Below are 14,809 nucleotides of genomic sequence, written 5' to 3'. Positions count from 1 at the left end.
TGTGATAATGTTCTCCTTTAATCCTCTTTGGTGTGGAATTCAGTTGAGCTGAGCTGTTACTGGGGTCCTCGTCCACTCTTTCATGAAGACATTACGGTAGTAGTAAATCTTAGATAATGACTACGCTTAAGTTTTGTATATCCAAGTTAGATTTTTTTGAGTGTTGTCACTTGGGAAGATAGACTGCAACAAAATATTTGTAAAACATGGCAGATGTAGACGTGATTGTAGAATTGTAAACATTTTTTACTCCATGTGTCAAGTCCATGCCCGCATACCTATTGCGCAGCATGATAGATGTGTTATACTGCTTATGTAATGTAACACATACTGTAAGTGCTTGGGGTTTCATGCATGATAGGTTGTTACGGCCCTCGAGCCCTTGTCTTTTGCAGTGCGTTTCTTTCATTTTGTTGTATCCCGGACGAGCCACCAAACCGAGGAAGAAGGGGAAATAACACAATAAAAGACCACGATTCATAGGTGTGAATGATTGTTGATGTGATTTACTGGCGACCAGTCCAGGGTATACCTCATCTTTCCCCTGAAGTCAGCTGGGAGAGGCTGCATCTGAATGAATTAATCATTTACCTTGCGTTGTGCACATCAGTGGCATTTTATAAGCCCATGTTAACATTTTTAGCCATAATCTACCTTTCTGTTTTTCATGATTTTGTATTTAAACCAGATCTCCAAAGATAGTAGAGGCTGAGAAAACAAGACATTTTATCACCAACACATTCTAGATTGTAATAAGTGGATTTAGGCTCCTCAACTGTTCTGACATCAGTAAATAGAGGTGGTAATTAGGCATGCATTGCCTCGATGGTGGGACGTGAGCCATCATGCAGGACAGTTGTGGAAGAGATAATGATGTTGCTGTCAGTCTTTGCCCATCTAGATATCCTTTATCCAGTCCATTTAGAACCCAATTGTTTGCACAACACACACCAGCACGAAGAATGTAATCAGTTAAGTCTCTGCGCACATTTTGGATATGCAGATTCTTTTTTGCATTTATGTCTAACCTCATTATTTATTTAAATCCCACAATTGTCTTGTTATTCATTGATTTCCTCTGTATGTGCACTCTGTCTCAGGCACATGAAGAGCAATTCAAACATGACCAACACCCCCATCCCTCCAATGGACTTCATGTCTTCTACACTGGGCTCGGATTTGGGAGACACTCGCCTCTCAGAAGATGAGGAGGAAGAAAGATATGCTGTGGTGTCAAAGAATTTGTGTGGCTTTGACTACTCTCCTGGACACACACTGGATAATCTTGAGGTCTCAGGTGTGTAAAAAAAATAAGGTATTCAATAATGTTGCACAATGTTATAAATAACTGCTCCTTCTACTCATTAAAAATGTTGCTCTGTCAGAAGTGGGATGCAACTCATACACACTCTTAAATTGGCTTCAAATAAAGCCTACAGGACATTTGTCATTTCAAACTATGCACATTGAAAGCAGGTTCTTTTCTGTCACTGTAAATAATGCTCGCCAAAGTTTGTAATCAGACAGGCTCTTAAAATTCCCTTGAAGTTGTTTTCGCAATGACATCAAAACCATAAAATAATATATTAAAAAAAACAGTAAAGCTTGGCTGTAAAGTGGCATGTCTTGAATTTAAGAAATAATTAAATATATAAATAGGCTTTTTTTTTTCTTTAGAGCATGACAGCGCTTCCCACAGGGACTAAAATACACCATTTTTAGACTACACTGTTTGATAGGCTAATGGACAAACATGTGCATCATCACTTAATATGCTATCGTGGGGCAAAATACAGGTCAGCGGGTCTAAAAATATTCGCAAACATTAGTAAAACAAACATTTAATTATCTTTTGTTGGGCTGTCACATATTGTAAGTCACTGTATTATTGTCAACAAAGGCATCATCGTGGCAGAATGTCCACAGAGGATATAATCATGCTGGAGTGTCAATATTCATGTGCCTTGTTTGTTGTTGTTGAGCTGAGTCAACTATTTTTTTAGTTTGTCTCTGTTATATATATTTTATATGAACATTTAAAAAAATACTTTTTGCAGTTCAGGCACATACTGTATACATGGAATTGCCTTTTTTTCAATTAACTGCACGACTTTGCATACACATACAGTACTGTACATAATATATGTACAGTAACTAGTAAATACTTAGACTTAGACTTAGACTTCCTTTTATTGTCATTCAAATTTTAACTTTACAGAACAGATAAGAACAAAATGTCAATGCATTTGCTCGTTGTAGTGCAGGATGAAAGAGCAATAAGGTTGCAGATATAAATAAATAGATTACTGTACAGATAAATATATTGCACTTTTGCATATGCATCCACGTTTATGGATGTATGTTATATTGTCTTTATATTCCAGCGAATTAATACGTTTTTGGAGGATTATGAATATGATGCGTTCAAGAGTTTTATGGCCTGAGGGAAGAAGCTGTTACAGAACTTTTCTGCTACAGAGGCTGCGGAACCTCTTTCTAGCGTCCAGCAGTGAAAACAGTCCTTGGTGGGGGTGGGAGGAGTCTCTACTGATTTTCTGAGCCCTGGTCAGGCAACGGCTTTTTGCAATTTCCTGGATAGGGGAAAGAGGAGTCCTGATGATCTTTTCCGTCGTCCTCACCACTCTCTGCAGAGACTTCCAGTCTGAGGCACTGTAGGCTCCAGTCCAGACAGAGATGCAGTTGGTCAGTAGGCTCTCTATAGTGCTTCTGTAGAATGTGGTGAGAATGGGGGGAGGGACCTGTGCTCTTTTCATCCGACGCAAAAAGTGCATGCGCTGCCGAGCCCTTTTTACAAGAATACGTTTTTATAAGAAATACGTCGCTGTAGCAGCCGTGCTAAATGACAAACCTACGCGACGTCCATTTAAGGCAATGCTATACACTTTGTTGTAAATTGAAATGATTTCTAACTTGATTGTGTTCATATGTTTTACTTTATTGTCAACGTAAAAATATGCGCTATTTATACGACATTCTAATAAAAAAACATTACCGTTGAAAGATTTGTACTAATATCCTTGTTTCAACCGTTTGAATACATGTTGTTATCACTCTCCAAAAAATCCCTGCAGCACAACACCAACACAAAATAAAGTTAAAGTTAAAGTTAAAGTACCAATGATTGTCACACACACACTAGGTGTGGCGAAATTATTCTCTGCATTTGACCCATCACCCTTGATCACCCCCTGGGAGGTGAGGGGAGCAGTGGGCAGCAGCGGTGGCTGCGCCCGGGAATCATTTTGGTGATTTAACCCCCAATTCCAACCCTTGATGCTGAGTGCCAAGCAGGGAGGTAATGGGTCCCATTTTTATAGTCTTTGGTATGACTCGGCCGGGATTTGAACTCCCAACCTACCGATCTCAGGACGGACACTCTAACCACTAGGCCACTAAATGTGTATTTTTATGTTCACAGTGTAACTTATAAACAAAGGAAAAAGATGAGCAACGTAGAAGTGATCGTAAATAGCCTAGCTAAACCAAATGAAGTACATATTTTTCAAATGATGCGCAATAAAACACCACTAAAAACATGCAACTGGGTAAAAATGTCACTAGTGTTTTAGTCTTTTATGTAATACTCACGCTTGCCGCCTAGATTATTCTGTACATGAGAGTTGCCATGTTTGAGTTGAATTTTCTTCTTTGTTGGCAAAAGTAGACCTAGCACTATATTTTGAACAGCTAAGTGCTTTTTCGCCCTCTGTGACCACAATATTCATAACACTAGGGTGGCTAAATCTTTACTATGATCCTTGGTACAACTCTTTCATTTCCCCAAGAAAGTTCCCATATTCTAAAATGTAAATGTTGAAATTATTTTTTTCTCTGGCCAACTGTAGGTAAAGGCTCCCAGTTGAGTCGATCCGACAGCGCTGGCACGACAGATCGTGGCCTACAAAACACACATAGCCTTGGCCACAAGAGGGCGCAACTAGCTGGTCTCAAGTCCCAGACGGCTAAGGTCGGGACACTACCCAGAAGAAAAGACAGCAACACGGAAGGTAAATTACGGCTTTAAATACTGTAAATATTTTTTCACTATAATTGTGTTGTTGTTTGATCCGGACCTTTGCAGATGTGCAGTGAGATACATTGTGCCACGCATTTTTAGTCCATCAAAATAATTTCCCTGATTGGTGTCATTTGACGATGATCTTCATTTACCATCCACTCAGCAGCCCACGCACCTGCAGTGAAGAGCCTTCACAGCACCGGGTCCCGCTGGGCAAGTACCGCCTCAGATCCCCCCGAGGAGTGCATGGTGACTGTTTCCACGCTGGAGAGGCAGCATATGACTCCCTGGGGCGGCACGCCAGCATCCAACAGGGCCACATTGAGTCGGGGTTCCCACAAAAGACCTGGTACAGAAGCCTCCCACAACGGGAAACTTCTCACTAGCAGCACAGAGAAAAGGGATCACTGTAAGTGTCTGAACTTGTGAAAACAATTAGTGTGTTCTTTGCATATCGTTATTGTGAAGCGATCGCTGCAGAGACCAATGTGTGTTTGTCAATTTGAATGAAGTGAATTCCCTGCCAGGCAACGGGCCGATGTCATGATTTGGCTAGTCTGCCTTGTTTATTCTTGGACTGAGACCAATTCTAAACCATCCTTCCTCAAACTTTAAGGGATTTATGTTATCTTCACAAGAACCGTTTTCACTTTGAATTATATTCTGCAAACATTGATCTTCACTCGTGTTTTCTGAGATTACTGCTGAATGTGAAGGCAACGATCCTGTACGTAGCTGATGATTTTAAAACAATTTACGGTAACACTTTAGTATGGGGAACATATTCACCATTAGTTGCTTATTAACATGCAAATTAGTAACATATTGGCTGTTAATTAGTCATTATTAAGTACTTATTAATGCTTTATTCTGCATGGCCTTATTATACAACCCTAACCCTCTAACTCTAACCCTAACCATACATCCATCCATTTTCTACCGTTGGCCCTTTTGGGGTCGCGAGGGGTGCTGGAGCCTATCTCAGCTGCATTCGAGCGGAAGGCGGGGTACACCCTGGACAAGTCGCCACCTCATCACAGGGCCAACACAGATAGACAGACAACATTCACACTCACATTCACACACTAGGGCCAATTTACCCTAACCAAATAACTCAAAATTAAGTTGTACCGTAGTGTCCAAATACCTCTTAATTAAGTCTTTGTTACTTAGAATGTGTTCCCCATACTAAAGTGTTACCCAATTTACATTTTTGGGGGTTTCAATAGGTTACAGATTGGCAAAATATTTGTCAGGCCTGCATTTTTGCCTGCTGCTTGTTGGTGGGTCTTGCTTCCTCGGTTTATTTGGAGTAAGTGGGAAGATTGCTCTGTTAGGTTCAGATCAGGTGACTGGCGTGATTAAAGAGTATTAATTACATTTATAAACATGAAGCGCTGATTTTGCTGTATGTTTTGGGATTATTGACAATCAAAAGCAGTGTTAGCATCTAGCTAAATGTGAGTAAATTCATCGTGTTACTTCTGTTAGGAGCCACATCATCAACAAACACCAGTGAGACCATGTTCTTGCTATAACTTTGATACAAGTTGGTCCTAGGTTTCATTTATCCAAATAATGGGACATTAATTGTTTTTTGTCAAATTCTAATCTGGCTTTCATGTACTTGGGTCTGTACTACTGGAAACAAAAATAATAATAATGACTGTTCATCAATGGCATGTGTTCTTTCTCAATAGTGTACCTGACTAACAAAACAAACAAACAAAAAACACTCACACTTATTCTTCACGGATCAATTCAGTAAGTAGTCTGAACCACCTGAGCCACTGACTGATGACAAAAGTCAGGGCAGCAAGACACACAACAAGCAGCAACAGAAGTGAAGGTGTGTCAAAGTATCTTCTATTTAACTTTTAATTATTTCAAAAGGAAATTCTGCAATGTCCATGGCTTTCAGACGACAGTCTTTGAAATTTTCATAAATTCCTTCAGAATTGCATCTGTATTGTGTGAATGCTACACATTTCTTAATCATTTAAACTATTCCAACATTTCAACATTCATTCTACATATTTCAACATCCGTTCTACAAATTCCTACATTCATTTTACACATGTCAACATTCTAAATATTTCAACATTAATTTTACACATTTCTGCACTCAATTATACACATGTCAACATTCATGCTACATATTTTAACACTCATTCTACAAATTTCTACATTCATCATACACATGTCAACATTCTACAATTAGCATTAATTCTACAAATGTCTACATTCATTATACACATGTCAACATTCTACATTTAACATTCATTATACACATTTCTACATTCATAATACACATGTCAACATTCTACATATTTCAACATTCATTCTACAAATTTCTATATTCATTCTACCTATTTCAAAATCCATTCTACTTACCGTATTTCAACATTAATTGTACAAATTTCTACATGTATTCTACATATTTCAACATTCATTCTACTTATTTCAACATTCAATCTACAAATTCCTATACCCATTCTACATAATTCAACATGTATTCTATATATTTTTACATTCCTTCTACAAATTCCTATGTTCATTCTACACTTTCCTACATTCATTCTACATATTTAACCATTCATTATACACATATTAACATTCTACATATTTTAACATTCATTATATAAATCCTTACATTCATTTCACACATGTCAACATTCTACATACTTCAACGTTCATTCTACAAATTCCTACATTCATTCTACTTATTTCAACATCCATTCTACTTACCGTATTTCAACATTAATTCTACAAATTCCTACATTTATTCTACATATTTCAACAATCATTCTACTTATTTCAACATTCAATCTACAAATTCCTACATCCATTCTACATAATTCAACATTCATTCGACATATTTTAACATCCCTTCTACAAATTCCTAGGTTCATTCTACACTTTCCTACAGTCTTTCTACATATTTAACCATTAATTCTGCAAATTCCTACATTCATTCTACACTTTCCTACATTCATATATATTCATTCATATTTAACCATTCATTCTACATATTTCAACATTAATTATACAAATTCCTACAGTCTACATAGTTTACCAATCATTCTACATGTTCCAACATTCTTTGTACTTATTTCAACATTCATTCTACAAATTCCTACATTCATTCTAGATATGTCAACATTCTACATACTTCAACGTTCATTCTACAAGTTCTTACATTCATTGTACACATTTTTACATTCATTATACATATTTCAACATTCATTATACCTATTTCATCAACGTTTCAGTTAATCTTATCAGCATTTACATGCAATTTCATTAGAGGGACAAGCGGTAGAAAATGGATGGATGGATGGATTTTTAAAAATGTCAATGATTTAAGTAACAAGTCACTTTGAGCCTTTGATGCAGATAAAAAGGCTTTAAATCCCGAATGGTAAATTGCACATTTTAGGAAAAACTCTTAAAGCTGAAAGTTTGCATCTTGGCTGCTTCATTTTGAATCCATAATGGACAATACACCTTTGCACTGTGCAAATACTTAGTATGCCGTATCTTAAAGTGATAGATTATAGTGATGTACATTAAAAAAGCATTGTCTCCCCAGCAGCCTTCAGTTGTTTATTGTTTTGTGTTATTTGTCTTTTAGAGTCTATTGGACGCTTCTTTGCTTGCAGTGGATGCCTGTCCCATGACACCTTGTTTCTAAGTGCTTTGAGATTGTCTCTCTGTGAGTGACACAGAATGATGTTTGAAAGCTGGAGAGCAGCCCGAATGAAGCCAGAGGAACATGCAAATGAACATGTAGAGCTGTAAATGTCATGTACAGGACACAAACACCAGTCTCACCAGTGTTTCCTTCATCTCCCCCCTCTTCAAAGAGTCAACATGCTGTATGACCACTTCTACTATCTATCACTTGGTGTACAACAAATCACGCAAAGGAGATGAAGAAGAAAAATCACGACTAAAAGAATAATGCAAATGAAAAAAGGACTTGCATAATGTGTAAATATATTTTGTATGTTTTTTTTGTTTGCTTTGCTATGCAAGCTACCCTGATTGTGTTTCTTGTGGTTTATTACAGTGAGTCATTTTTCATTGACACGCAAACCGTTATTTTGATGAGGCTACTGTATTGTTGTACTTTGCACAGAGCGTTTTGGTAAAAATAAGCACAACTCCATTGTCAGCAAAGCTGAAGAGGAGAATCATTATGGCGAGGATACTTATTACGGGGCTGTGCTGCAATCGTTTCCAAAAATGTCCCATATGTTGAGTCCGATGGAGGGCGCAACACACGTGATAGCTTGGATGAAATGCGGCAACAAACTGTTGTATGATTTGTGCTGTGAATTGTCCTATGAATTATACTAACAATGACCCCTTGCAAAGGGTAACACTTTGACCGTAACAAAGCGACACATTACGTGATATCTAAAGCAAAGATTGTGTGTCATTTCACTGCCATTCTTTAAAATACTTTGTTAATATAATATAACTATTTGTGCATCCAAGGATTAATTTTGGTCAGTCATCTGATAGCCGTGCAATATTCAAACTGCGATACCACAAGTCACTGGGAGTCACACGTCATGTCTTACCTTGTTAGGCTTGTTGTAAATACAGCAGAACTTCCAAAGTCGAACACAATCCGTCATACAGCGCCGGTCTACCAGTTTGTTTTCATTTTAACATCAATTGAGGTCTATTGTGCATTTGATTGTTCCAGAGTCAACTACTATTAACTCTATATTACAGTATACATGTTATGGACATTTTTCAAACACTGGTCTAATGATTAATATGACTAGGAAATCCATTACCGTTACACTTTTAATTTTTAACATGCACTGTTTGAAGTATTAAACGACTTTATAACGATAGAAAGATAACTGCTTGATCGTGAGGAACTAGCGCAAAAAGCTAACACAACCATCTGAATTTGCAATCATTTTTTGCTTTTTTTTTGTCAGACAAGAACTCAAATGCATGAAACACATTACAGAAGATCTGAATCAAAGTCATATACTCGTGGGTTTGGTCGATGCCAGTTAAGAGTCCTATAAAGCACACAGGAAGTTAAGTTATGGAGTTAATCATTTGATGCAAGCTAAAATTAGATCTTGTTAGTTACAGTACTCTGACGCCTCAAGGGATTAATGCTAATGTCTAAAATCATGCACAAAAGGGTATATTTTCTCTAAAGTGTTGAACAATTTTAATTTGAGAGTTGATGTTCTGCTGTATAATTTAGTAAGATTAAACAAAAGGAAATGTACTCATGAAATACAACTGTTGATCCCTTTTGTCAACATTTCATGAAAGCATACCAACATCCCAAGAACGTGCAGGTGCATTGATGCTTGCGTTATTCAGAAAGTAGGCAAGTTTAACTTTTGTATGATTTCCTACTAAATTCTCAATAAATTATGTTGTGCTTTGATGTCACCTGGCACCACACGATAATTTATTTGTGGTTATTCATACAAAAAACAAAAAAACATTGTGTCCCACACTGGACTTATACCATCACCTTAAAAAGAGCTGTATTGATTTTAATGTTGCCAAATATGGAGTTCTGTTTTTTATTGGGAAATGCTTTTGCTGTTTTTACAGCCAATGCCGTCTGAACTGTTTGAGATTGTTTTTTCTGGTGAAGGCTTTGCCTCTGAGGAATATTCACCTTCCAGGCCGGTTTGCCCTCAGGAATACACAGCGACTTACAGTAGGGCATATTTTCTTTGATGCAAAAATAAAAGGTGTATGTAAAATTAACCCTGTTTTGCTTCGTTAATGCCTTTTTGCCCTTTTAGACAGTTTTGGAAATTGCTTGAAAGCGAGAGCGCCAGCGCCCTCTATAGTGGACATTTGTGTTCGGCATGATTTTATAATTCCGATAAAAGAAATAAAGAGCCTCAGCACTGAAGAGACCAGTGATATTAAAAAAAAAAGTTTAAAGGGGGCGCACCCTTTTTGTTAACTCTCCTTGTGGCAAGAACACCTGGGTTTGATTGTTTTAGGTATTCTAATTTATAATAATCGGCTTTTCCTAGGTGGCTAGCAATGCAGATGATGGGAGTAATGCATTCTGCCTTTAAATCACCCTAAAAATGCATCCAAAAACCACCAACAATACTTAATTTACTTTCCTTAACCCGCATAATTTCCCTGAGAGAACTCTCCTGAAGGAATCAATAAAGTACTATCTATCTATCTATCTAATAACCAAGCTGTAGCGACATTGTTATTGTAAGAGCGAACACGGACAAACTGTTCTTCTAGCTTAGTAACACATCACCTTGCTCACAGAGACACTCCCAATGCTATGTACGGCATTTGCGAGAGGAAATCTAGCTTCTGCGTCAGCAGCTGATTTGCTTTTGAGTTTTTAATGCACAACACAATGCGAAAGGACACCAATCCGTACTGACAGAATCTGTAAAGTACTAGCCCACATTTCATGTTTTGTTTGTACACAGCTAGCTCTGTAGTTATGTAGTTGTACTAACAAGCATTATGTGCTGTGTGTATCATAATCAATATTAAAGTTACTCATTCTTTGGACTGTTGTCTGTTTGATCAAGCTGGCCGTCGACATCTCCAGTTGAATTTGGGTAGGTGGAAAAAAGTTTGTACCACTACAGGGTTTGTTGTCTTTCGTTGTGATGCATTTTCTTTGAGCAGTGTCCTCCTCGCGAAATACAAAAACCCTTTCCATCCATAATAACATTGTTTGCCAGTGCAGAAGAAGCACTCCATTTATGTCGACATAGCTTGGCTCCAAGCTCCAAATACACAGTGTCAAATCATGCCGGGCCTGACTCTCTCGGCTTTCGTCTGTTGCAACGTTTGAGTTTGAGTTTATTTCGAACATGCATGCATACAACATGATACATCACAATTTCTAGTTTCTCTATTCAACATGTTCGACAAGGAGTAGCAAGAAGCAGAGTTTATTTAATCCTACCCTTTTTCCTTTGCATGGCATAACACTTTTGTTTACTTCCTGTTCTCAATTTATTCACAATATACTCCATAAGTAATAATAGTAAAAATAATAATTAGTGAAGTAAGTTATATTTTATATAGTGAGATAAATGCGATAGGACACCAATCTTTACTGACTGAAAAGCATGAACAATTATATTGCTGGGTAAGCACCTTCTCTTTGTGCTCACCCAGCTTCTACAAACCCCAAAAACCAGTGAAGTTGGCACGTTGTGTAAATTGTAAATAAAAATAAAATACAATGATTTTCAAATCCTTTTTAAACTATATTCAATTGTATGGACTGCAAAGACAATATATTTAATGTTCCAACTGGAAACCTTTGTCATTTTTTGCAAATATTAGCTCATTTGGAATTTGATGCTTGCAACATGTTTCAAAAAAGACTACATCCCACAGGTGAACAGGCTAATTGGGAACAGGTGGGTGCCATGATTGGGTATAAAAACAGCTCCCATGAAATGCTCAGTCATTCACAAACAAGGATGGGGCGAGGGTCACAACTTTGGGAAAAAATGTGTGAGCAAATTGTCAAACAGTTTAAGAACAACATTTCTCAACAAGCTATTGCGAGGAATTTCGGGATTTCCACATCTGTGGTCCGTAATACCATCAAAAGGTTCAGAGAATCTGGAAAAATCACTGCACGTAAGCAATGATATTATGGACTGTTGATCCCTCAGGCGGTACTGCATCAAAAAGCGACGTCAGTGTGTAAAGGATATCACCACATAGGCTCAGGAACATTTCAGAAAACCACTGTCAGTAACTACAGTTTGTCGCTACATCTGTAAGTGCAAGTTAAAACTCTACTATGCAAAGCAAAAGCCATTTATCAACAACACACAGAAACGCTGCCGGCATTGATGGGCCGAACTCATCTAAGATGGACTGATGCAAAGTGGAAAAGTGTTCTGTGGTCTGACGAGTCCACATTTCAAATTGTTTTTGGAAACTGTGGACGTCGTGTCCTCCGGACCAAAGAGAAAAAGAACCATCTGGATTGTTAAAGGCGCAAAGTTCAAACGCCAGCATCTGTGATGGTATGGGTTGTATTAGTGGCCAAGACATGGGTAACTTACACATTTGTGAAGGCAACATTAATGCTGAAAGGTACATACAGGTTTTGGAGCAACATATGTTGCCATGCAAGCAACGTTATCATGGACGCCCCTGCTTATTTCAGCAAGACAATGCCAAGTCATGTGTTACAATAGCGTGACTTCATAGTAAAAGAGTGCAGGTACTAGACTGGTCTACCTGTAGTCCAGATCTGTCTCCCATTGAAAATGTCGTAGCCTAAAACACCCCAGACTGTTGAACAACTTAAGCTGTACATCAAGCAAGAATGAGAAATAATTCCACCTAATAAGCTTAAAAAATTTAAAAATTTGGTCTCCTCAGTTTCCAAACGTTAACTGAGTGTTGTTAAAAGAAAATGCGATGTAACACAGTGGTAAAAATGCCCCTGGGCTAACTTTTTTGCAATGTGTTGCTGCCATTAAATTCTAAGTTAATGATTATTTGAAAAAAAAAATAAGTTTCTCAGTTCGAACATTAAATATGTTGTCTTTGCAGTGTATTCAATTGAATATAAGTTGAAAAGGATTTGCAAATCAATGTATTCTGTTTTTATTTACAAATTACACAACGTGCCAACTTCACTGGATTTTTGGTTTTGTAGACAAAAAGCAAATAAGCAACATCTGTAAAGCAGTAAATTCTGAAATGCACGGATGGTGAAAAAGTCAGTAACCTAAACTTAAACTGTATTTAATGTAAGCTCGGCTTTTGGCTCATTTGGCTGCAATGTAAGCTATTATTTCAATGAAATAATGGATGCTATTTGTAATGTGATGCAATCATAACATATTTACAGCTACGACGGGCACATGGCGAAGCTGTTACAAAGGGGAAGGTGGCTTTGGGTTCACCTGAGCCTTACTGTGATGCAAGTTTTTCAGTTTTGGAATATGATTGCGGTGCAATTTTTTCCCATTATCTATGTTGTATTCATCAATAAATACTATTTGAATGTAGAAAAAGTACTATAGAGTTACAATGCATGCAAAAATGACAGTTGTGCAATTTCATGTTTTACACTACAGCATCTATTCAGACAGCAAGCAGCACATTTGCTGCTGAGTGACAAACTCAACATGTAGATCCAGGTGAGTGTTTGTTATTTGTAACATACTGTAGTAACAATCATTTTTCAATTAAAAATATACAACATATATGCTCATTGGTAAAACATCAAAATCACTGCCAGGCTAATTTTAGTCACATTAGTTTTTTCAAGACATCTCAAGACATCCTGAACATTTTCTGGGGCCTGGGGGGATCCACTCTTGCCTGGGGCGTCAAATTTTCTCGAGCTGGCCCTAAACATACAAGTTTGTTTTGCTTTTCAAATGACAATGCTGATCACTTGTTTTGGTACAATGCAACACCATCTCGTTGTGATTACTTACAGATCCAACAGTTTTCAGGAAGCAAAATAAATTCATATTCAGTCCAGAGCTGCAAATTGATGCTTTTGATTTTGTGTATTACAGTTGGTTTATCCTTGCTGTAATTGTCCCTCTCCAAGGTGTTGTACGACAAATCAGTTGTAGTGATATGAATGACATTCGTTATGACTACGTTAATCTCACATTATTAACCATATCCACTTGTCATCCATTGCACAAGTCACCGGGAAGGAAGTCCCTACATCAGGGGTCCCTAAACTTTTTGACTCGGGGGCCGCATTGGGTTAAAAAAAACTTGGCCGGGGGCCAGGCTGTATATATATATATATATATACATTGTCTTTATAATCTGTTTTGTCATTTAATATCAATTAACAATGATGTTCAACAACATTTAACATTGTTACGTTATCGATGGGAAAATTCATTTTTAGACAATTTGATTTGCCTGAGCGGCTAGGAGATACCAAGAGTAACAAGTGGTAAAAAATGGATTAGAAAGGAAAGATTTAAAAAAATAATAAATAATAAAATAAAATAAAAATTACTTGGAACTTCCTGTGGGCTGGATTTTGGATGCTGGGGGGGCCGGATTCGGACCGCGGGTCGTAGTTTGGGGACCCCTGCCCTACATCTACGGTCCCTTCAAGGTTTCACATTGTTTTCGCCCTGATGTGGGATCAGATCTGAGGATGTCGTTGTAGTTTGTGCAGCCCTTAGAGACATTTGTAAATAAGGGCAATATAAATAATCTGTGATTGATTGCAGGAGTTGGTCTTCACAGATGTTACATGTCCAACATGCAGTGGCTGTCCATTTAACAAAGGCATAGGATTAACTTAACTGTGCTACTTTTGTTGGCAACATTGAATCAGTAAACTTTGCCAACGTAGTGTCATGACTTGGTCCTGGGGTTTAGTTTTTCTAGAAGGCAACGGAAAGTTGGCTCGGGCGAGACGGGAATGTAAGTACCGGTACATGATTTATTTAATTTTATTTAAAAAAACGAAAAGCGCGCACAGTGGCGGAGAAACAACTTGGCTATGAAAACAAATACTTGCACAAAGGCAGAAACTATGAACCATTAAACAAAAACACTAACTGTGGCATTAATAAACAAAACTTACTTGGCATGGACAAAAGGAGCAGCATGAACGATGGACATGAAAAAAGTGTCAGGAATGTGCAGAGCATAAATGTGGGATGTCGCCAGAACGACAAACTGAAAACAATGAACTTAAATACTATAGACATGATTAGTGAAAGCAGGTGCGTGACTCAAAACGTGAAACAGGTGCGT

At 37.6% G+C, this 14,809-nt stretch overlaps 1 protein-coding gene across 3 annotated transcripts in view; it reads left to right on the top strand.

Moving 5' to 3' along the window:
- The window catches only part of LOC133607450 (roundabout homolog 2-like), a 188,918-nt gene extending 179,238 nt beyond the window's left edge, over positions 1-9,680 (top strand). For 2 of the 3 annotated variants that reach the window (XM_061962072.2, XM_072913820.1), the window contains 4 exons: positions 1,101-1,297; positions 3,867-4,028; positions 4,203-4,448; positions 7,674-9,680. In XM_061962072.2, coding sequence (XP_061818056.1) covers positions 1,101-1,297; positions 3,867-4,028; positions 4,203-4,448; positions 7,674-7,675 — 607 coding nt within the window. In that variant the 3' untranslated portion in view covers positions 7,676-9,680. The remainder of the gene's footprint in view (positions 1-1,100; positions 1,298-3,866; positions 4,029-4,202; positions 4,449-7,673) is intronic. The other variant, XM_061962073.2, reaches the window with a different exon arrangement.
- Positions 9,681-14,809: the final 5,129 nt, after the last annotated feature.

This window comes from Nerophis lumbriciformis, linkage group LG09 (assembly GCF_033978685.3).
Source record: "Nerophis lumbriciformis linkage group LG09, RoL_Nlum_v2.1, whole genome shotgun sequence".
In the NCBI taxonomy this organism is placed as follows: domain Eukaryota; kingdom Metazoa; phylum Chordata; class Actinopteri; order Syngnathiformes; family Syngnathidae; genus Nerophis; species Nerophis lumbriciformis.
Note: the sequence above shows the minus strand (reverse complement) of the source record. Positions and strands in the feature narration are given on the sequence as shown.